Source organism: Sesamum indicum, linkage group LG3 (assembly GCF_000512975.1).
Source record: "Sesamum indicum cultivar Zhongzhi No. 13 linkage group LG3, S_indicum_v1.0, whole genome shotgun sequence".
Classification (NCBI taxonomy): domain Eukaryota; kingdom Viridiplantae; phylum Streptophyta; class Magnoliopsida; order Lamiales; family Pedaliaceae; genus Sesamum; species Sesamum indicum.
Genome location: NC_026147.1, coordinates 19,392,456 through 19,417,263, shown reverse-complemented (window position 1 = coordinate 19,417,263; position 24,808 = coordinate 19,392,456). Strand labels below are relative to the sequence as shown.

Here is a 24,808-nt window from a genome sequence, read left to right as displayed (position 1 = left end):
GGTTATATTATAATTATTGTATATTTACTATATTATATTAATTTATACTCTATTTTTAATTTAAAATTTATACTTATTAAAAAATAATTTGATGATGACTTAAAATATAAAATACTAAAATATATTGAGTATAATATAATTATTGGAGACGTGAAGGATATTTTTATCCAATTAAAGAGGTAAATATTACATTTATTAGTTTAAGAAGATAAATATTACGAGACCACTAGTTCAAAACAACAAACTATATTTTATCTTAAAATTAACCGAGTAAAAGTAAGAGAGAGAAAGGTGAATGGTGAAATGACGATGATTCAATCGCAGTAAATCTCCCTTTTTATTTTGATGACAAATTGACAATTTTATATTTGTTAATAAAATTTTGACTTCGATTTCTCCGCCCCCCCACCGTGGCCTTACGCTACGTCGTTAACCCTCAAAGTCCATGTGTGATGTGGGGATCACATCGTTGAATAACCGTAAACGTCCTCGTACTTGGTGAAAAAATAATTAGGGGCACGCGTTCGTATTTTGGGATGAGGTATTTGAATGATAGGATTGAGTTGGATTAATAGAATTATGGGTACATCATATTCACGCCCTTTGTGTATAGCTTTAATTACATGAATATTTTATATATATTTTTTAAAATTATAAGTATGTTATTTTAGATTATAATTATATTTTTTATTAATTACGAAATTTTACATAAATACCATTAGATATATTATAGTAACACCCCTTTGAAGAGTGTATTTATAATTCTATAAAAATTAATACGTATTTGTGAACGGGGGAGGGGAAGTGAAAAGACGATCGGGAGAGAAAAAATAATAATTTTTCTTCAAGTTGTTTGATTTTGATTGGAAGAAGAATAAATTTCAAATACTTCTCATAGACAATAATATCAAGCTTGAATCATTGAAAGTAAACTTGAAACTAGCATGAATCGTTAGTTCAGTTCAGGTTAGTCCAGCCAAGTAAACATGTACTAGGGGCCGTTTACTTATTGTGGTTGAAAAAAATGATTGATAGCTCCTAATTGGGTAAAAATATAGGATACGATAATTTAATAATTTTATACAATCTTTATTGTAATGGATAATTTGATGGACTGAAAAATCTATAAAGTGAATTGTTGTTGTTTACATGGTATGATAAATTTTAGAATAAAAATACGAATTTTCAAACTATCCTTAACAATTATATTTATCAAAAAAAAAATAAAATTGTGTCTATAGAGGATGTTTTGATCAATTTATAATTTTTTTTAAATATCTTATGATGTAGTTAGAATTTATAAGTATTATAGAATATTTAATATTTTTTAAAAATAAGATATTAATATATATAAACTCAACCAGAAAACGGGCTAAATATAAATTATCTCCTATAATATAGAAAATGAGCAAATTATTCTTATATGAAAAAAAAAAAAAAACAAATTACCCCACTGAATAGGAAGGGCCGACCAACTAAGGGGGGAAGGGGAGGCGATAGGTGTAGAGAGATAATGCACAGAGATACTGGAAATAGCTAGTTTCTCCTGATTGGTTGGGCAGGTAGTTGCAGATTCTGGGAACAACTTTCTATGGGCCTTCAACAGGTAAATCCATGTGGGCTTTTGAATGGGCCTAAGCTGACTGGACCAATTAGGGCCCTCTTCTCATATTTTTTCTTGGGTTGATGGGCCTTATTGGGCTTTCTAAAGGTATCATATTCAAATTTGCTCCAAGTTCACAATCTTGCCTTGATGGTTTTACAGCTTGTTCGTTTGGGACGAAAAATGAGTGTATAAAAATAAAAAAATAGTATTTATTAAAGAGAATATATAGAGTTGAAGTAAAACTGAATGTATATAAATTACCTTCAGAATTCAATTTTGTTGCCATTTAAAATTGAGCTAAAAAGTGAATGTAAGGCCTAAAAGACAGACGATTATATATTTTATTTTTATTTACCCTGTTACCTATACATATTATTTTCATCCATTAGATAATTTTTGAGGAAAAGATAACCATATAAAAAATATTATTGTTTTTTATTAATAGGTTTTTAAATTTATTTTTTAGTAATTTAAAATTACTTTTTGTATAATATTAAGTTTTTTATTTTCTAATACAAAAGTGAAGAGAATTGGCTAATCAATAAAATTTCAAAAATTACTTTCCTTTTCAATTTATTTTTTCGTACCGAATAAGATGAAGTATTTAAAATTTACTATCATTCCAATCATATCAACTAATTTATAAAAAAAATATTATTATTTCCTCCCCTCGTCACCTTTTCACTTCCCATTTCCTTTTATTGAACCAAATATAAGCTCGAGTCGACTATGAGAAACTTATTATGCAAAATGTTCAAAGCTTTAAGATTTAAATATAAAATTTTGAAAATATCTTATATGGTGTTTTATATCTTATAGCATGCTTTCTGGTACTTGGTATGTCTTTAGAAAAAAAAATAAATTTATAAGATCTAAAAATAAGATACTATGAATTTATAATTTCTTTTAAAAAAATAATAATAAGGGTTCCCAACATATTTTTAAAATTTTAATAAATTAGTATTTTTTAAAAATTAATTACAAAATTGCCATTAACGATATATTATAAGTCCTATAATTTTATTTTATCCCTCCACTGGAAGAACTTCCTTTTTAAAATAATAAGATCTAACATTTTATAAACTCAAAAAATATTATATAAGATGTATGAGTTTATAAGCTCCGTAATAGGGTTTTCATGTCTTTTGTATTTGACTCGTCGTATTTATTATAAAATTTATGGTTTTTGAAATAAAATTAAAAAAAAGTATAAATTTACAAGATGTTTTAAATAAATTCGGCCAAACAACCTCTTAGTATATGGTAAACTAGGCTTGTTAATGGTTAGGTATTACCCTACCCATACCCAAAAATAACTTTGAGATCCATACCCATAACCTACCAAATGGCTAAAAGACCCTATCCTACCCTACACCCATGAAATTAAATGAGTCGGTATTGGTAGGATTTGAATGCTAAAATATCCAGGGGTATGGATAATGGCTTAATACCCTAAAATACCTATAGGTACTGATATTGTCTAAGCCCAAAGATGTTCATTTATTCATTATTTAAAATTATTGCATTGATTAATTTTTAGTAAATCAATGGACTAAATGTATTTAATATTTAAAAAAATTAAATAGTATGCAATCATTTAATTACATATTTTATTTATATTGATTACGTATTTTGACCAAATATGTTAGAGTTTTTTATGTTGATTCCGTAATTGCTCAAATTATGATTAAATTAAGCAAAATTTAACTTGATATTTAGGAAATAAAAAAAATATGAATTAACTTAATTTAGTTACATTTGACTAATACATGGAATAAATAAAATTTATTTGAATTCAAATGATTAAAAATTCATCAAATCAAAGCTGAAAGTAAATACAAATTCAAATGATACAGAAGAGATCTGGATGAAAGTTAGATGTATTATACTTAATGTATTTATTTTTACCAACTCTTATGTCTTTATTTTTGTTTTGAACTAGTCTCGATTTCATAATAAATTAATTGGTCCATTATCTGGATAAGTTTAAAATTCTTATTTAAAATTTTATTAATATCGAGCCGTTATTTGGATAAAATCAAGTTTATTATTTAAATCTCTAAATTTGTACCTATTGAAATTTAAGTAATTAGTTTTAGTTTATTGACCGACGGGTCATGAAAATCCACTAATAAGTTAATTTAGTAACATATATTGTTTGACTTGAATGTAAATTTAAAATTTGAAAACTTATAATCTTTTAACCATATTGTAAAAAAAAAAAAGAAAAAAAAAAGAAGATGGGTCCCAAATGGGTAAGATCCAAGCTCTACCCTATTCTTTTGGGTATAAATTAGGTAAAATTGTATGGGTCTTTTATAGAGTAGGGTATGGGTAGAATATAAAAAATTATCATGAATATTTATTGAATTTGAATCCGAATAAAACAATACCTATCCATTAACACGCCTATGATAGACTTTACATCATTTATTATTATAAGTGTGGTTGGTTGGAACCAATCTAATTTGAAATGAAGCTTCCCATCTTCCAATTTTACCTAATCCTTGTTGCTATAAAGGCTAAATGTCATTGTCTTAACAAATATTAGCTCAGAGGAGTACTAAACATTTGGTCAAAGTAGGGTGAGCCAACGGATGTTCAACTTCCACTAACCAAATTGTCAAAATTACAAAATTCATCTTTTCTCTCTCTCTCTCCCCCCCCCCCCCCCCCCTCTCTCTCTCTCTCTCTCTCTATCTCTCTCTCTCTCTCTCACACACATCAAGCTCTCTCTCTCTCATTTTGACGTAAGATCCCATAAAGTAGTATTATTTTATTTTCTTGTAAGGTTTAATACATTTACGTGTATATTCAAGTTCGAATATAATATTTCAGGTAGAAAATTTTAAATTCAAATTATTGAATTGTTCCTACTATGTACTATATGTGAGATTTTTTTAATGATCATAGATACACCACTGTGTTGAAAAGTTATCTTTCGAGAACAAGTGTAGGTTTTCTGACCTTACAAGAAAAGAAAATTGGATTGCATAACTTATTTGGTAGAGCAGGGATCTTGGGTATGTTTGCGATAGTTTCTGTTTTTTTTTGTGAAATTATGTTGTAGAGGAAGCTATAAGTTTATCTACAGTAAAAATTGAGTATGTTTGGAAACAAAATTGAAAAGTGAAAAACAAATGAAGTTAAGAGTATTTGTAATCAAAGTTTGATGTCTATACTATATATTAAAGAAAAGTACCTTTTTTATATCTTCAATTTTTTGTCTTTTTTTTTTTTTATACCCACCAACTTTTATATTTCCCCCACTATTTACAAATAGTAAAAAAATATTTTTTAAAATAGTTATTTATACTAACCAAAATGTATATGTGGAGTATAAAGTATGATTTTACCTTTTAAAAAAATATTATAATTTTTTATGAATTAAGTGAGTATAGTTTTTATAATTTTTCAGATTTTTTCAATCCACATTATCTGATTTTTTACAATTTTTTTGATTATTTAAAAAAGATTAAAAAGAACAAAGTTGGCATTTTCGGATTTCTATTCAATTTTTACATAATATAAACATCAAATTATAGATAATTTTTGAAGTAAAAAGTATTTATAATTATACCAAGAAAAGATCGTTGTGATTTATTTAGAAAGATTAAGGTTGATTTGGTCATTTTATCTCAATCGGTTGGTTGGTAGGGATTAACTTTGTCATTTGTGGTGCTCAGATTGGCGGTGCTTACATATATATTGACAAGTGACCCCCTCAACTTGACAAGAATCACAGCATAGCCCTCTTACCTACTACTACTATAGCTGTTGCTGCGATCCCCATTCCTTTCTTCCTCTGCCCATGGATATAAGAACACCAATGCCCATAGCCCAGATCTGATCCAACTTCAACTTCCCACAATTGATCACACCCATTGCACAAAAGGGAGCTCAGGTAGAAAAACAACTGTATTCACGCCACCCCATGTTCTCATTTCCCTTAGTTTTTTCAGTTTATATCAGCTTCTGTTGTGTGGATGTTCTTGGACAGTTGGATTTGTTTGAATTTTGAGCTGAATACTTGGGTATTTGAATTTTCTTTTTGATAAAGGGAGATGAAGGTTATCGAGAAGATCCGGGAGGCGACGGCTGCCAATGACAACCGGGTCGTGTTCTCTTTCGAGTTCTTCCCGCCCAAGACGGAGGATGGTGTTGACAACCTCTTCGAGAGAATGGAGCGGATGGTGGCGCACAATCCTACGTTCTGCGACATCACGTGGGGGGCTGGGGGGTCCACCGCGGATCTGACGCTGGAGATCGCCAACCGCATGCAGAATATGGTGTGCGTCGAGACTATGATGCATCTCACCTGCACCAACATGCCCATCGAGAAGATCGACCACGCCCTTGTGACAATCAAGTCTAATGGCATCCAGAATGTGCTCGCTCTCCGCGGTGACCCCCCTCACGGCCAGGACAAGTTCGTCCAGGTCGAGGGTGGTTTCGCCTGCGCTCTTGACCTCGTACGTATAGATTCAATTACATTTGCAGTTACATAGATGATGAAAGAATGAATCAATAAGTTCACATTTCGTGATCTGTGATATTGTTGCTGCTGTTGGTTAACAGGTCAAGCATATCCGTTCCAAATATGGAGACTACTTTGGCATTACTGTTGCCGGTTATCCAGGTTCGAGTTCTTTGTCTCTGTCTGGCTACAGAAGTGTATATATTATTGTTAATTCATTCTCGGTGCATAAAGTTTTACGTTGCAGTTGTTTCACTGTTAAGACTTATGGGTTTCTTTGCTTATTGCTAGCTGAGTCCCTGTTGGGTTACAGTTTGCTAAAGTTTTCTCTTGTTCCGGTACTAATTGTACTTGTCTATGATGCTTTTTATATGTGTTTGCTTCACATTTATTCTTGCTGTCAGTTGCATTGAATATCTCTGTGTCCTTTGTGGAATTATTAACCGTCCTGCTAGGATTCGATATTAATGGATCTTTTTATCATTTGTTTTCAGAGGGACATCCTGATGTTATTCAGGACGGTGGTGTGGCGCCGCCAGAGGCATATGAAAATGACCTTGCTTATCTGAAGAGAAAGGTCGTCTACTTCATCGAATTTAGTTCATCTAGAATTTTTCCTGTAATGGAAATGATTTGTCACGATTGTGTAAGTTCCATATGAAATGACATCAATTTGGGGCTGTTTCCTTTGTAGGTTGATGCTGGAGCTGATTTAATTGTAACTCAACTCTTCTATGACACTGATATCTTCCTCAAATTTGTTAATGACTGTCGTCAAATTGGAATAACCTGTCCCATCGTTCCTGGTATTATGCCCATTAATAATTTCAAGGGCTTCCTCCGCATGACTGGTTTCTGTAAAACTAAGGTTTGAGCAACACTGTCTTACTGTTTGTGGTATTTTTATGATTGTTTCATTCTTTTTCCTGATAAATATGTAATAGTAGTGGTTGCTATGTCCCGTTCATTTCTGGTTATGTAAGTCAAAGCTCCATTCCATTGTTTATAAGTATCTAATGTTTTATTGCAGATTCCACCAGAGATTATGGCTGCCTTGGAGGCTATCAAGGACAACGAAGAGGCTGTCAGGGCCTATGGAATTCACCTAGGAACAGAAATGTGCAAGAAAATTATGGCCAGTGGGATCAGAACTTTACATCTCTATACATTAAACATGGAGAAATCTGCATTGGCAATATTGATGGTTGGTTTTCCTAACTTAAGTTTTTTGGCTTCAGCACTCCCAATCTTTATGTCATTAGTTGAAATGAGAACAAGTTACTTATGTGGACTTGCAAAACAGAATCTTGGTCTGATTGAGGAGTCCAAAATTTCAAGGCCCTTGCCATGGAGACGTCCGGCGAATGTTTTCCGTGTAAAAGAAAATGTCCGTCCGATATTCTGGTAAGCAAATTTATCTTCAGATTTAGAATTTCAATTATTTTGGTTTTGCCTAAATTCTACTAAATAGACACCTTACTTATTTTGGTGAATTATGTTAGGGCTAATCGCCCTAAAAGCTATATCTCACGTACTGTTGGTTGGGACCAATACCCACATGGTCGATGGGGAGATTCTCGAAATGCATCATATGGAGCACTCGGTGATTATCAGGCATGCCTTCTAATGAACCCTAGTATTTTCCTGGCTGTCAATTATTGCAAAAAAGAATCTACTTTTCTTTGATTTTGCCTTTCTTCTTCAGTGGTGCAATAGACCATATCCTCACATTGACATCTTCTTGTTGTTCAGTGTCAATTTTGACAAATAAGAAGTCTGACTTTCAAAAAAGAAACGTTCGTTGAGATAGAGAATTAAGATGAGAAAACACTGAATTTTTTAGTCAGGTTTAGGTCTTATTCATTTTTTGTTTAATCTTTGCATAACCCTTTAGTTCTGTTAGCTATGACAAAAGCTTCCACCATGTTTGAACTCTGAAGTACAATAGTTCATGTCTGACACCATATATGAATTCTTCTAATTTCCAAACACGCCAAATATCTTGTTGGATATGTGTCATTATAGTGGCCATGTCTATAATGTGTTCCATATTGGCAAGTGAGCCAATTAAAAGTGAAAGGCTTGTAGTATGAATAATGAACTCGAGGACCTTTTTCTTTAGAATATGTTGTTTCGATATATAAAAGTCTATCACTTTATTCATAGGAAAATCTATAATGAACTGTTATGTTCAAGAAACATGAATATCACAAGAGATCAAACCTCGGCACTTGTCCTTCTGTGTCTGCTGACTAGCATTTAGCTTTAGCACATATAATTTTGTTAATTCAAACATAGAGTACTCTAGCCATGTCATATCTGAAAAAAGTTCAACAGAGCCCTTTGTCTGTATCTTTCAGGTCATGAAAGTGACAGCTTGAAAGATTGATCAATGAATGGTAATAGTGTCAATTTATTAATATTACCTACACAATTCACCAAAATTTTGGGACATTTGCAATTGGGAAAAATATAATGCTGAACATTTAGAAAATGGCACTTTAGATAATGCATATATTTGATTTCTTGCCTGTCAAAGGATTAATAAACCCACAGAATCATACGCTGATTTACCTTTCTTATCCTGTTGTGTCATTTAATTTGTGATGTTGCTTCATGCCTCGACTTCTGAAAAAATATCATTTAATTCACCGTTTGTGTGAATGTATCCTTATTCCCTTAAAGGAAAGGTGCAAAACTAAATGATTTAAATCCTGTAACTTCCTGGCAGTTCTTGAGACCACGTTCACGTGACAAGAAACTTCATGAGGAATGGGCTGTTCCTTTGAAAAACGTTGAAGATATTTATGAGGTATGCTTTTCTCTTACAGTTTATGCTAAGTTGAAAGATTATTTATGATCACAAATTCCAGTCCTTATGGAGTTTCCAATGCATCAGAACTTTATGAAATTCTGCCTTGGGAAACTTAGAACCAGTCCTTGGACTGAACTAGATGGGCTTCAACCAGAGACCAAAATCATTAGTGAACAGCTTGGTAATATTAACTTGAAAGGTTTTCTCACCATCAACAGCCAACCTGCTGTTAATGGAGCGAAGTCCGACTCTCCATCTGTTGGTAAGTGGAGAATTTTTACTGTGATTGGATGCTTTTGCAATTTCCGAAATTAATGTTATTTAACACGTACCTGTGAAGCCATGCACCTTATAAACATATTATTCTTCTTTCGTGGATTGTCATGGTGTGTGCATATTACCCGCAATCATATGCCAGTACATGTTTCATGTGCTTTTATTCTCCTTTATAAAGCAAGGAGTTGGTTGCTTGTTTCTCAACAAAATTAAGATGTTTTAACATGACTATGTTTTTATTCTGTGATATATAGCTGCCCAATGTACTTTCCTTAAGCTAATTGTCCGGGGACGTTAGGTGTAAGCATTTCCCCACCATCTTTTTTTGTTTTGTCATTACACAAACACAAGCATCATCATTCATGTTCTTCATGCACTATAACATGAAAAAAGGAACAAAAAACATCCATCCTTGCATTAAAGTGAGAGGTCATATGTGGATGTGTGACATGTACGAAGAAACAGCTACTTATTTCTTTGCCTCTGAATCTACAGGATGGGGAGGGCCAGGTGGGTATGTTTACCAGAAGGCTTACCTAGAATTCTTCTGTTCTCCGGAGAAGTTGAATGCTCTAGTTGATAAATGCAAAATCTTCCCATCTCTTACCTACATGGCCGTCAATAAAGAAGGAATTTGGAAATCTAATGTTAGCAACACCGATGTAAATGCGGTCACATGGGGAGTTTTCCCTGCAAATGAGATAATTCAACCTACCGTTGTTGATCCCCAGAGCTTTATGGTATGGAAGGACGAAGCATTTGAAATATGGTCTAGGGGATGGGCTAAACTCTACCCAGAAGATGATCCATCTAGAAAATTAATTGACGAGGTAGAAACTTTATATATATTGATGTCCCATTTCTTGGAAACATTTCAAGTATCCGTAGTTATATAGTCTTACGGTGTGGTGTATGTGCAGGTGCAGGGCAAGTATTACCTGGTCAGTTTAGTCGATAACGACTACGTCCATGGAGATTTGTTTGCTGTTTTTAAGGACATATGAAATGCTTTCATTGTTGTCTTGCTTTTCGATTTTGCTATTCTTGTTGTAATTTATTCAGCCATAATTTACTGCCATTTGGGATTTTGGAATTCCCTACTTATTATGCTCTAGCGGAACAAGATAAGAGTTGTCATTGTATTTGAATTATACAAAGCATGGGCAAAAATTCTTCAACGAATGTATGAATCGTGCTTTGTTTGGGCAACATGCTTTCCATTTTTTCATAGCCAATAGGTGTGTGTCTGTCTGAAAAGAAAATCGCTTGTATAGTTGATATTCTGACACTTGAGGTTTTATGTGTCAGCTGAAGCATGCTTTGGCAGTTAACAGTTGAAAAGGAGAAAAGCTATGTGTATAGTACATGCGACATACCAATGGGTTGGTTTCTGTTTTTCCAATACCGGAAAAAAGTACCTAACTGAATTAAGTGGTAGTAATGGTTTATGAGTATTTATGTAGTTTATAATGATCAGAAAATATAGTAAGTTATTGATTTGTATTTGGATGTAAAATATTTAATTATTTTTTTAGAAAATATCCTAAAATAAATCCAAGTGGGTGGGGGTAGAAAAGCTCGCGTGGGTCGCGTGTACTCTCTCTCAATTTAATATGTGAGGGACTGATCCCCACGCCTGTGCTTGTGCCACTCTCTTCATTCATCCTCTAAAATCTAACTAAATCAATTATTATTATTATTATTATTTAATAAAGTATTATAACACTCAACAAACCCCGTAACTTTTAATTCTTATTTTTTAAAAGTCCATTTCACCCTTACAAAAATTATTTTATGAAAATAAATAAATATATTTTTTTTTAAATTTCAAAATCTTTCTTTATTCGAGTTTTATCTAATTCTAGTGTCACTTGTTCATCGAGCTTTTTTATTTTTATAATCTCCAAGCTCACAATTCTTTAGTTTCAGTTGTTGGTCAAATTAAATAAAAAGAATTTGATGAATAAGTAAAATTAGAATTAAAAAAAAAGTTTGGACAAATGATGAGTTGGTATTTTAACAATAAAGAATAAGATGGGAAAATGTAAACTTTGTTTTATTCCATAAGCTAAAAAAACATTCAAGACTCTTCACCAATTACAATATTATAGAATTTATTTGAATAATTTTAAATTTTAAATTATTCAATTCTAAAGCTATTTTTTTATTCAAATATAAATATATTTTAAATTTATAAAAATTAAAGTATTTTGATGTTACTGTTTTGTCTCATTTTATGTAAATTATTATAATTAATATATTATTTTAAATTGTATTAATATATGAGATATTATTAAGAAACAAATGCGAAACCCCGCACAAGATGAACACTTTGTATCGCCTACCGCCGAATCGCTTTCGCGTAGCAGTTAAATAGAGAAAAAAAACAAGGGACCATCAACGCATTTAATACAAAAGATGGAGGGGTCTTTTGGTCATTCCATATCATTTGGTTGGTTGGTGGGATTTGGTGGTGATTGGATTTGTGGTGGGGTTAAATATGAATAGACAATTTAGTCCCTGATCGTTCACAGGAATACCCCTCGTATCTTACCTACTACTTTCCAAGTTCCTTTTCTTCTTCAATGCAAAGCTGATGGATATAAAAGTGCAGCAATGCTACGCCATAGATCTGAATCTACCTTCAACTTGCCCTAATTTCTGAGGGGAGGTGAATTATTTTATTGTCGGCATCCCCAAATTCCATTTTCCCTTTGTTTTTTTACTTTTTATCGAGGTTTCTAGTATATATATACAGATTCTTGGGCGATTGGGTTTGTTTGAATTCGACTGAATTCAGGGGTGGTTTGGTTTGGTTTCTTGGAGTAAAGGGAGATGAAGGTGATAGAGAAGATCCGGGAGGCTACGGCTGCCAACGACAGCCGGGCTGTGTTCTCTTTCGAGTTCTTCCCGCCCAAGACGGAGGATGGTGTCGACAACCTGTTCGAGAGAATGGAGCGGATGGTGGCGCACAACCCTTCCTTCTGCGATATCACATGGGGGGCTGGCGGGTCCACTGCGGATCTGACGCTGGAGATCGCCAACCGCATGCAGAACATGGTGTGCGTCGAGACTATGATGCACCTCACCTGCACCAACATGCCCGTCGAGAAGATCGACCACGCCCTTGAGACGATTAAGTCTAACGGCATTCAGAATGTGCTCGCTCTCCGCGGTGACCCCCCTCACGGCCAGGACAAGTTCGTCCAGGTCGAGGGTGGCTTTGCCTGCGCTCTAGACCTTGTATGTTTACATTGCAATTCTTATTATGATTAAACAGATGGATGAAAGAATGAATCAGTATATCCCGTTTTCCGGATCTGTGATATTGCTGCTGCTGCTGATTGTGTTGTTTGCAGGTCAAGCATATCCGTTCCAAATATGGAGACTACTTTGGGATTACTGTTGCTGGTTATCCAGGTGCCAATTCTTTGTTTGTTTGGCTGAACAAATGTATATATCCTTCTTGTTGTTCATTTTTGGCAGTTATTCCGCTGTTGAAACTTATGGGTTCTTGCTTAGTGATAGCTGAGTTTGCTATATATACTCATGTTTCAGTATCAATTGTACTTGTCTATGGTGCTACACACGTCTGTTTGCACCGTGTTAAATCTTATGTCAGTTTAACATTAGATATGTGTGTGTGCTCTGTGATATTGTTAACCATCTTGTTAGCTTTTGATCTTATTGGTGCCTTTCATCATTTATTCAGAGGGACATCCTGATGTTATTCAGGATGGAGTGGCACCTCCAGAGGCATATCAAAATGACCTCGCTTATCTCAAGAGAAAGGTCATCTATTTCTTCAGATGTAGTCTGTTAGTCATTTTACTATAATGAATTTGGGCTGTCATGATTGTACAAGTTTTCCCTTGAGTTAACACCAATCTGGCGGCTGTTTCCTCTGCAGGTTGATGCTGGTGCTGATTTAATTGTAACTCAACTCTTCTATGATACTGACATCTTCCTCAAATTTGTCAATGACTGTCGTCAAATTGGAATAACCGTTCCCATTGTTCCTGGCATCATGCCCATTAATAATTTCAAGGGCTTCCTCCGCATGACTGGTTTCTGCAAAACTAAGGTTTGAGCAAAGCGTGCCGTCTTAGATTGTTTTGTGAAAAAGTCATGTGGAGAACTATTTTGCATGTTTTGTTTTGGTAGTAGAATTTTCAGCTGAAGTCATAAAGCTTGCCTCTTTGCAAATATAAAACATTCAGGCATGAATGTTCAGAGTAAACTGCATCAAACTCATTTAGAACCTGTGCTGGTTATCTACTTTTCTTTTAGTTTCTTGCTTTCATCACTCCCCATTCTGCCAGTAATGATGTAAAATATTCTCGTGATATATATTCAGATGAAGCTAGAAGAGTCGTGGAACTGTCATCACCTTTTATCGAATAGTAGTGGCTGCGATGTCTCATTTGTTTCCGCTTATGCCATTCTAAGCTCCACTCAATTGTTAATATAACATCTAATGTTTTAATGTAGATTCCACCTGAGATTATGGCTGCACTGGAACCTATCAAGGATAATGAGGAGGCTGTCAGGGCCTATGGAATTCACCTAGGAACAGAAATGTGCAAGAAGATTATGGCCAGTGGAATCAGAACTTTACATCTCTACACATTAAACATGGAGAAATCTGCATTGGCAATATTGATGGTTGGTTTTCCTGACTTCAGTTTTTGTTGTTTCAGCACTCCAAATCTTTATGTGAACTAGGTGAAATGATAACATGATGCTTATATATACTTTCACATGCAGAATCTTGGGCTGGTCGAGGAGTCCAAAATTGCAAGGCCCTTGCCATGGAGACGTCCTGCAAATGTTTTCCGTGTAAAAGAAAATGTTCGTCCAATATTCTGGTAAGCAAAGTGTTTTTCATATTTAGAATTTTCAATCTTTTTGCCTCAATTCCATAAAATAGACACCTGATCTATTTTGGCAAATGATATCAGGGCTAATCGCCCTAAAAGCTATATCTCACGTACTGTTGGTTGGGACCAATACCCACATGGTCGATGGGGAGATTCTCGAAATGCATCATATGGAGCACTCAGTGATTATCAGGCATGTATTTTAATTTAACCTAGTTTTTCTTGATTGTCACTTTTTGCAAGAAAAATATACTTTTCTTTGCTTGACCTATGCTCTTTTGTTCCTTTATTCTTCCGTGGTGCAATAAACTTCCATATTCTCACATTGACATCTTCTTGTTGTTGAGCGGCTATTTTGAAAAGTGAATTGAGATGAGAAAATACTGATTTTTAATCAGGTTTAGGATTTATTAGTTTTTTTGTTTCTGTTCACAACTGCTAATGCTGTAAAATGCGAAAAAAGCTTCCACCATGTCTGAAGTATCATAGTTTGTGTTTGACCCATGCCTATTATCAACTATTAAGTTCAGGAAGCATGAGTATAACCAAAGATGAATTTGAATCTTAGCAATAATCGTTCTCTGTTTCTACTAATTGGCGTTTAAGCTTTAGCACGTTTAAGAGCATCAAAGTGGCAGCTTGAAAAATTGATCAGTGTGTGGCAATACTATTAACTTATTCATAATGACCTATATAATTGATAGAAAATGTGGGTAGCTACTAATTTTTCATTTGCAATTAGGGAAACATCAAATTCTGAAAAGTTCTGATATAAGGATTTGCCACTTAAAATATTTGCATATATTTTGAAATAAACCCACATAATTGTGTGCTGGATTTACCTTTCTCATTCTTGTTTGTCTTTCAAATCTCTGTGATCTTTCTTCATGCAATTTGGTGATTGTTGCTATCACCACTATGAAATTGGATCATTTGCTTCATAGTCTGTATAAATAATGTCCTTATTCCCTCAAAGGAGAGTTTCATATTAACGAGCTAGACCTTGTAACTTCTTGCCAGTTCTTGCGACCACGTTCACGTGACAAGAAACTTCATGAAGAATGGGCTGTTCCTTTGAAAAACGTAGAAGATATTTATGAGGTATGCTATTTCTCTTACAGCTTATGCTAACTTAGAAGATGTGGTGATCACAAATTCCAATCCTTATGGAGTTTTCAATAATGCATCAGAAATTTATGAAATTCTGCCTTGGGAAGCTTAGAACCAGTCCATGGACTGAACTAGATGGGCTTCAGCCAGAGACCAAAATCATTACTGAACAGCTTGGTAACATTAACTTGAAAGGTTTCCTCACTATCAACAGCCAACCAGCTGTTAATGGGGCGAAATCTGATTCTCCATCTGTTGGTAAGTGAATTATTTTTCTTTTCACTGTACTACATGCTTTTGCAATTTCTGGAATTAATAAAACGCCTTTACCTGCAAAGCTGTCCACTTATAGGCATAATGTTCTGGTTATAACTTTGGTTAGATCCTGCTGGTGTGTGCTTATTATCTGTATGGTTGTATGCCATTATGTGTACCATGTGTATCCATTTACCAAGGAAGATTTATTTCTTTTCATCTGAATCTGGTTTTACAGGATGGGGAGGGCCAGGTGGGTATGTTTACCAGAAGGCTTACCTAGAATTCTTCTGTTCTCCGGAGAAGTTGAATGCTCTAGTTGATAAATGCAAAATATTCCAATCTCTTACCTATATGGCCGTCAATAAAGAAGGAACTTGGAAGTCTAATATTAATAACACCGATGTGAATGCGGTCACATGGGGAGTTTTCCCTGCAAAGGAGATAATTCAACCTACCGTTGTCGATCCACAAAGCTTCATGGTATGGAAGGATGAAGCATTTGAAATATGGTCAAGGGGATGGGCTAAACTCTACCCAGAAGATGATCCATCCAGAAAATTACTTGAAGAGGTAACAAATCTACCTATGCTGATGTCCCGTTTCTTGGAAAGATTTGAAGTATCTGCAGTTGCATATATTTACTGTCTTGTGCTTATGCAGGTGCAGAGCAAGTATTACCTGGTCAGTTTAGTTGATAACGACTACGTCCATGGAGATCTGTTTGCTGTTTTCAAGGACATATGAAATGATTTCATCCACGTCTTGCTTTTCAATTCCTTATTCTTGTTGTAATGTAATCCAAAGGTTATGTATTATACTTTCCTGCCATGTAATAACGGTATCCCCCTTGGGATTTTGGCATTTCATAATTAAAATGTAAGCTAAGCATGAATTCTCGTTATGTTGGAACTTTATACGCCTAGGAATCTGTTTCTTCCAAGTGATTGCTACTGCATTAACCAAGATATCATGAGTTGTTTTAGCCAATTCACACTTTTCACTTATTTAAACTCTACCAAACCCTACCTTATGGCAGTCTGGCTGAAACTTCATAAGCACTCAAAATTACCATTTCTGCTTATCTAAAATAGATTAATAGAACCTAAATTCAAATAATCTTTTGCTCTGATTTAATTATCGACGGCTCTTGATAGATAGAATGCGAATCATTATTTTAAGGTTCTTGACTTCAATAACTAATACCTTATATAAATAAAGTTGAATATTTGGTCAGTTGTTTGTTGATTGCAAGTCCTGTCACAAGGCCCAAGTTAAACACCCAAGTCCAGTTCTGCATAGAAGATACCAACCACAGCTGAACTTATTTTTTGAATCTTTGAAGAAATAATACTCTTTCTAACCCCAAACAACAAAGCGTACGTTGTGGTAGAGAGGTGAAACTATGAAAAGTAAACAAACTTCTGTTCCTAATTTAACCCCAAGGGCACATTTCTATAGTAAAGATGAAAATGAAAGAAATCAGAAATCTGTGTGCTAACTTTTCTTCCATAAAATTCTTTCAACATACTTGTTTGTTGGTTTTAGCAGTAGCTTTTTTCCAGTTAAAATTTGAGTGAACATAAACTAATACCGGAGTTCGAGTAAACATAAACTAATACCCGAGTATGGGATTTGAAATACATCAGCCTTCACCTAATCACATGGGGAGGAAGAAGCAATTTGGCCTAACATAGCTTCAAGTGTATGCAAATCTCAAGCAAATTCCGCCCAAGTAATAGTAGTGAATCAGACATATTTGGCAATGAATCGCACAACAGGGAAGATGTGTGCACGCTCGTGTGTGTGTGTGTGTGTATTAATTCCAATTCTGAAAACAGCAAGCTGGTAAAATTTTGTTGGGAAAGTACAGACAAACGAATTGAAGGCCCTGCTCCTTCCAGGTGTACAGCAAAAATTACCACTTATACTGTAGGAAAAAGAAATATAAAAGAAAATTCAACGATTTCAGTTGATACCAACAAAGAGCTAGAAAAAAATATATATGTTGATTTTCATCAAAATACGAGATCAAACAACACGAAAACCATGAGGAATGAAGTAAAGTCAGTGGAGGAAACTGGTATAGTAGAAGATTTAATTAGCTCTAAGATCCTCCTGGAATCACAGCCCTTGTGCACATTCGGTTCTTCATCAGTAGTCATCTCCTCTTGATACCACTTCTTTGCAAGTTGGACGAAGTAAAATTGTATGCTCGAACTGAGATACATAGCTGCCCTTAACATCACAAAGAGGAGGGTATGGCTGCCAAAGTTTACACAACATAATATACATCAATTAGTAAAACTGTAAAGGAAATGAGTAGATAATATAGGCAAAAACTAAATTGCCATTCATGCTCACAGAAGATTCATGTGATTTACAACATTGACATCTGATGAAAATCCAATCTGAGTAACCAAGCACCAGTAGTGTCCCCTCATCATTATTTGTAACTTATGGGGAAAACATATATAAAAACACGCTAAGAAAACACCTAATCCATTTAAATCTTCAGAATTCAGAGAACATCTTCTGGTTGATGAAACGACAATAAGATCAAAGAACAGTGTCAAGTGCAAAAATATAAGAAATTTTCACTTACATGGTAATAGATCTATACTCTTCATGTCAGTCATAAATTATACAGCTACTATAAGAATTCAAGATCTACTGCCTGAATATTCTGTCTTGGGCATCACTAATTTAGCAAAACTAGATAACCCTGATGATTATGGAACAACAAGAAAGCTTTCATTGTGCTGAAATGTCAATCAGAAGTTTCAAGCCTTAATATGTTGGCTTTCATTCACCATTCTACCCTGAGACTGAAACTTTGACTTCTTTTGAAGTAAGATGATTTCTGGACCTCTACTCATGCCGGAAGCCAATTATTCTCTAGCATGAGCAAGTGAATTAAGCCGAAATTGTATGTCACAGTCAGAATGAGAAAGCCAGTGCCAATGGACACAATCCCTTGTCCTATACAGGGACAAAGGCTTATTCGTATTAATATTATTTTTATAAAAAAAAAAAAAAAGCGCAAGACCACCCCCACAATGGGGGGAATCGACAATTTACTGCGAGATGTCATCTCAGATGACAACTTGCAACTTTTCTTTTTTAATAAAATTATAGAATTCGTCATCTAGATGACAACTCGTATAATTTTTAAATTTAAAAAAAAAATGGCTGGAGTCATCATTTGAAATGACAACTCCAGGTCATTAAATGAGATACAACTTGGAGTCATTAATTTAAACAACTGTTAATGATATTAATATTAAACATAACAATAATATTTTTTTATTAAAAAATGTAATATATTATTAAAAATAATTAATTATTAAGCATTACTTAAGAATTAATTAGCATCAATTATTGCTTATAAATTAGTAAAAAAAATGTGAATTAGAGTCAGTAAATGAGGTAATGACTCCAAGATGTTACCTCATTTAACGACCTGGAATCGACATTTAAAATGCCGAGTCAAGCAGTTTTTTTTTAAGTATTAAAAATTATCAGAGAGTTGACGACTCGCAGACCCTTAGTCTTGCCTTTTCTTGTTTTATAATAATATCAATATAAATAAGCCCATAGGTAAGCGAAGCACCATGCTGGAGTTGCCCCATCACACCAACATGACAGCAGGAAATAAATAATATGACTTCACTTAATTCAGATCATTTGTTTCATTAAGTCAACATCTTTATCCAGCATAGCTACACTTCTAGAACTGCCTTGAGACCAAAGCCAGCTTATAGTTCACAGGCAGTGAACTATAAATCTTTGATACACTCATGTAATGACCTATCTACTTGTTTCACTTTCAACTTCAGGCCTCAATTTAAGAAAGGAAGGGAAGAAACATCCATTCTATTTCAAGCCAAGAATGCCTTAACGTAAGCTCAGTGCATTAATCCTGATTGACAGCCATGCATTTGAAAACAGTATCTAATCTTGAATTGTCATTTTTAGTTACAAGACAGCCTATCATGACATGAAATCAAGCCTGAGGAGTTGTCAGTTTCTCAATTCACTACTGATGTTTAGAATCTCAAGGCAACAATATATCTTTTTCCTTACTTTAGGAAACAACATCTGTTTTGTGCTTCTAAAACAATACACCACATAGACATACCTGAACAATGCCAGCATCACACAAATTCTTCAATGCCATCAAATATTTAGTTTCTCCAAGGCGATCGAGATAACGTCTGCAGAAAGCCAATGTAGAGAAATTTTTATTAATTGTTGCCAATAGTTGTTTCGCTCTGGGCAATCGCAGCGGGATGTGACCAACATCAAAATTCTTCATGTAATGGCTGCATTCTAGATCTTCTCTAACATATCCCTTCCCTGCACACCACAAGAGACAGGTAAATGTAACATGCATCCACCACAATAGATTCAAAAACTTCTCACTCAAGACTCAACAGAAAATGACATACCTGTCGATCCAAAAGTCTCGATTGCATAAAATTCACCCTCTTCCATTTTTGTTTGCTCGCCTCCTTTAACTATAGGAACAGATTTCCCCGCATGGATTTGATAGGGCCCGATACTATGCCCATTCAAATTTCTGATACTTTTAACTGTCAGAACAGCCAAACCATCCCGATCAATAGGATAACTTCAGCCAAAACGAGCGCATGAACAATAATAAAAAAGGCTACATCACTTCTAAGTACTTTTGACTAGATATTGCGTTATTTTGCAAGCTTCACATCTTTAACTGAGCAACTAAATTATCTATGTTTTGTTTCTTTCAAGCTCCAAGGAAATTATAACCAAGAAGCCCTTCAATTCTAGAAGTTGAAAAAGTAATTTTTTGTCTTATCTCCCACTACTGCAGGCTTATGGTCAAGCTTTCGAGTGAGAACAGGTGAAGAAAATGAGAAGACATCCTCCGCAACTGAACTTTATGAAATCCTGAATATCAGACAAGTTGCAGCATGATGATTCAATTTCATAGATGTCAACAAAATACCACCCCACGTCAACGGATCAAACAGATTGGCTTCACCAAATCAACTTTACATTCTAGCAGTGCCTCATTCCTCATATAGCAGTTAGCAGGTAAACATGCTGGCCGGAGTAAACAATAAGAAAGCAATGTATTCACCTAATTTAGTCCCTGATATTTGTTATTTGAAGTAAGAAAAGGTTGTGGCAACCAAACAAACTGGAACATCTGCTCCTCAAAAAAGTGATCTCAATCAAGTTGCGCATGTTGTCAGTGAAGTCTATACCTTGGAACACCTTGCCATTAATTTCAACCTCGTACGATTCCATCACCTCCTGGATTGCAGCACCAACATCACACAGGCGTACATCGATTCCAGCCTCCTGTTTTACAAAAACAACTTACGCTTAGCTCACTTCTTGTTACAAGAGATTTTACCAATGTAAGTTTACAATTCACTCTAAAATTGGTCATAAAATTTCATGCTTGTATAAACATGTCAGCAACTAACCTTAATTCCTGTATTCGTAGCCTCTCGTGAGGCCTCAAGCAGTGGATTGAACATGGGGTTGAACGCCACAGTAAATGCACAGTCCACAATATGCCCTGAAAATATAGTAGCAGCATCATAACCAAAATAGGAATACAAATTTAAAGAGCATAAATTGTCTTACAAAATCATCCCTCGACCTTAAACTAATGAAGATGCATTACCATCAATGTGAGTACCAAAGTCCAGTTTCATCACATCATCATACTGAAGCACAGTTTTATCGCCAGTATTTGGTGTCCAATGAGCAGCAACCCTGCAATAAGTACAGAAAGAAGGAAAAATTAAAAAAAAAAAATTATTGAAATGAAGAACATTCTTAAGCCTCAAAAACTAACACAGACAAACTAAACAAGATTAGAGTTCCCTATACCAGTTCAATGAGCATCCTGTAGGAAATGCAATGCCAGCTTGTAAACCATTTTCTGATATTAATTTACGAACTGTATTCTCCAAGGTCTCACAGAGGTCAGTCATCAGCATTCCAGGCTTCAAAATTTGCCTAATATACTTTCGAACCTATCAAGGAGGTGATTCAGAAGATGAAAAACTCTGATTTAGAACTAAAGATTGCTCATATTTCAATATGAGCACAAGAAACACTTGCATATGCTAAAAACTAAAGCTACCTGACGGTGGACTTCTGCTGCTTGGCGAACTGAATTATAAATTGGTTTTTCCAACCGCTCTAGTTCTCTTTTTTCCTCAGATGTAGTTCTCCACAAATTACTACAATGAATGATCATTTATAAAAACACCTCTTTTAGGTTTCCCACAATACCAAGCAAGAAGGAACTGTGTGAAAAATAAACACACACCTTCAATGTATTCAATGAAGAGCTCTGAATATCAGAACATAAATAGTATATGAATTTTAGTGATGATTGTAGCATATGAAAACGAAAAGGTGAGGCCAATCCAATTTAATAATGTTGATAGCACCCAGAGGAGAAGAGAAAAGAAAAGAAGAAAAGTAAAAAGGAGTTGTTCTCACTCTTGGTTAGTCTCCAGAAAAAGAAACGAAAAAGAATAAAACATTCATTGACTAGCGACAAACTTTCTCCACTGAGCCAAGAGTCATCTATTTAGATTCCTAGACATTTCAACTTTTCATATGCTATATATGCAATATTATTTTCTAAAAAGGTAATTCTTTTAATATCTTTCAAATTATGAAATGCATCCAGCATGTCTAACAGGGCCAAGCCACTGTGGGCCAGGGCTGTAGTTCCAAGTCCACAAAATCTTAGGACTCGGATCCTAGGCTTTGCCAAACCCGGCTGAACCAAACATACCCCCATCCCTCACTTTTTCCTTTTTCATCCTGACTGATAAAGAAATTAAATGATGTATGTGGTAAAACAACCACTGAAAGGTATATTTGATCTTAATCAGACATACTCATCCTTATACTGTTGAATTTCACCCTCTGGAAACTCGCCAGATGCAAAAAGCTCAGCTACAGGAATTGATGGCGGATCAGTCTGCTGAGGGGGTTCTTTTTTCTTCCTGCAAATTGGGAAAACAGTAGTTAAATATGAAATGATTTTAAAAGAACAATAAAAACATAACAAAGAAAAGGGGGAATATGTGAAAGGTTTTCATCTCACTTGCTTTTACTTTTCTTCTTCTTCTTCTTTGCTGCTTCTATAATGATGAACATGCAATCAATGTCAAGTATACACAAAACGGAAGTTAATACAAATCCTAGACAGAACTAGAAAAAAAATCCAAGAGCAGAAATGGTATGTACCACCCTTTAATCAATTTAATAGATGCAAATTAAAATAAGAGAATACAAATCACTCACCCTTGCAAAATCAAATAACATTCTCCTTCCGCCAAAAAAATTAAGTGTAGTTTTCAGTCCTATTTGTCCAAAAATGCTTGTCATCTACTATACAAATTACAAAACCTATATTTATGGAGAATGTAACTACTTTACCCTTCAATTCTAATTTTAAAAAAGGAGTCAAATCATTCTTGCCACAACACAATGCCGACAAATTTGGAAAAGATTTACAGGCGATCCAAGTCGAATTATTCTAATTAACAAGCTCTATCACAAGTCTATAATCTTTCCGAAGATATAAGTTTGAAAATACTCAAAAACAAATCATACAAAAAGGTCACATGATTGTCACAACACCAGACTTCAAAGGAAAAACACAACACACCTAGAAAACAAAAAACAAGTACAGACAGACCACCATTCAGAAAAAATAAATATCCAATGACCATTAGAATAAGGTTACCTTGGGGCTCATCCAAACTTAAGCCATCAACTTTACCCTCAACCTCTTCTTCTTGCACAACCTTACTGCTCGCTTCACTAGAAAGCTCCGGTCCTCCCACCTCCACACGAATATCAGTGGAAACCTCTTCCATCGTCGTACCAATCACCACTGCGCAAACAGCAAAAATATACACTACATATGGCCGTTCCTTTTACTGGCGAAAACAATTGACGCATGCAAAAAAAACGTGCATAAATACATAAAATAAAACTAGGGTTCATGTGACTTTAGGGTTTTGAGGAAACCTGAAACCATGAATCAGTTAAATTTACAGAAAACAAAAAATGGAAAAATCAAAAAAGACAAATTGTTTGAGGGAAGAGCATACAAACCTTACGAGCAGGAGCAGCTGATGGAGACTTCCAAGTTGGGGAGTTGCGACACGGAGAGCAGAGTGACGACACGGAGAGCGGAGTGGCGATTTCGTTCAGCTTTGAGTGTTTCCTCCGTTTCTTCTCTATTCTTTTATTTAAGTGTGAATTACACCGAAGACATTTATCGTCATTATAATATGATTATAATTATAAATACTAAAAGTTGCTCATTTAAAAATTATAACTTATATTACGAACTATTTGTAAAATTCTATATATTTAATTAAAATAATCACAAAATTTATAAATATATAGATGTATAAGTAAAGATACACACGCATCGAGTATATAATATAAGTTTTATTATATTTATTTAATTAAATAAAAAGAAAAACATAAATTAATATAATAAATTGACTTTGTTTGGATGTGTATTAAGATACATTATTAATTAAATTAATTAACTAAAAAGTATGATTATTGTGAAAAAGTTAGCTTAATTGAAAGTCATATTTTGCCAGCCAAAATAGTTATTATACGAGTCTCCCCTCATATTAATAGTATAAGTATACGTCCTGAACAAAAATAGAATAAAATATTGTTATATTTTAATGATAAAAGATCTCTTTTAAATTTTCTTTTAGAAAAATAAAAAATGATTCCTCGTCTCTTCCAAAATTTGAATTAGTAATTTATCTTTTATAAGAACAATATGCCACAGTTAAGTCACTTAATCAGGGCCAAGATATGTCCAAGGAATTCTTCCAACCTAAACGTAAACTTATATCATAAGACATTTTTTGTAATGAACAAAAAGGTAATAAAGGATGTAATTGTAATATTTTTAACAATTTCAATATTTCAATTAATAATAATTAGGAGTATTTGACTTAGATCACAGTCCTTCGTTGAATATATTTAATATTTATGGGGGTTATTCATAAATATCCTAAAAATAGTCCATTATTCTTAAAATCAATTAAAATTACAAAAAATAAATAAATAAAAATATGACAATACTCATGTGTTTTTTATTCTGATGGAGTATAATTGAATTCGACTCAACCTAGATACTCAAAATTAAGTTAAGTGATTATTGATCACTCGAAATCAAATGCCTAAAATCCTAACGTGAATCTATACACATTCAAATATTTTGAATCATTTATGTTTGGTAAGAGTAGTTATATTTATGATAGTCGATTTTAACTTTTTTGTTTTTAGCTTGGTATATGAACTCAAATTCAATATGATTAAAATGT

At 34.0% G+C, this 24,808-nt stretch overlaps 3 protein-coding genes across 3 annotated transcripts; 2 read left to right on the top strand and 1 right to left on the bottom strand.

Moving 5' to 3' along the window:
- LOC105158843 (probable methylenetetrahydrofolate reductase) lies at positions 5,353-10,383 on the top strand. The gene is made up of 12 exons (XM_011075734.2): positions 5,353-5,510; positions 5,667-6,078; positions 6,185-6,245; positions 6,578-6,660; positions 6,778-6,951; positions 7,114-7,287; positions 7,387-7,487; positions 7,586-7,697; positions 8,815-8,895; positions 8,983-9,160; positions 9,670-10,004; positions 10,095-10,383. Exons 2-12 carry the CDS (start codon positions 5,671-5,673, stop codon positions 10,176-10,178), a joined length of 1,791 nt encoding a protein of 596 aa, XP_011074036.1. The 5' UTR covers positions 5,353-5,510; positions 5,667-5,670; the 3' UTR covers positions 10,179-10,383.
- On the top strand, positions 11,704-16,362 carry LOC105158842 (probable methylenetetrahydrofolate reductase). Its single transcript, XM_011075732.2, has 12 exons — positions 11,704-11,845; positions 11,933-12,417; positions 12,534-12,594; positions 12,887-12,966; positions 13,085-13,258; positions 13,666-13,839; positions 13,942-14,042; positions 14,136-14,247; positions 15,075-15,155; positions 15,245-15,422; positions 15,658-15,992; positions 16,083-16,362. The coding sequence occupies exons 2-12, from the start codon at positions 12,010-12,012 to the stop codon at positions 16,164-16,166; spliced, it is 1,788 nt and encodes a 595-aa protein (XP_011074034.1). The 5' UTR covers positions 11,704-11,845; positions 11,933-12,009; the 3' UTR covers positions 16,167-16,362.
- Positions 17,266-23,712, bottom strand: LOC105158841 (methionine aminopeptidase 2B). Its single transcript, XM_011075730.2, has 12 exons — positions 23,565-23,712; positions 23,191-23,340; positions 22,546-22,582; positions 22,337-22,444; positions 21,565-21,664; positions 21,309-21,454; positions 21,100-21,191; positions 20,897-20,991; positions 20,672-20,768; positions 19,871-20,014; positions 19,561-19,778; positions 17,266-17,684 (listed from the first exon to the last, which is right to left on the bottom strand). Exons 2-12 carry the CDS (start codon positions 23,321-23,323, stop codon positions 17,574-17,576), a joined length of 1,281 nt encoding a protein of 426 aa, XP_011074032.1. The 5' UTR covers positions 23,324-23,340; positions 23,565-23,712; the 3' UTR covers positions 17,266-17,573.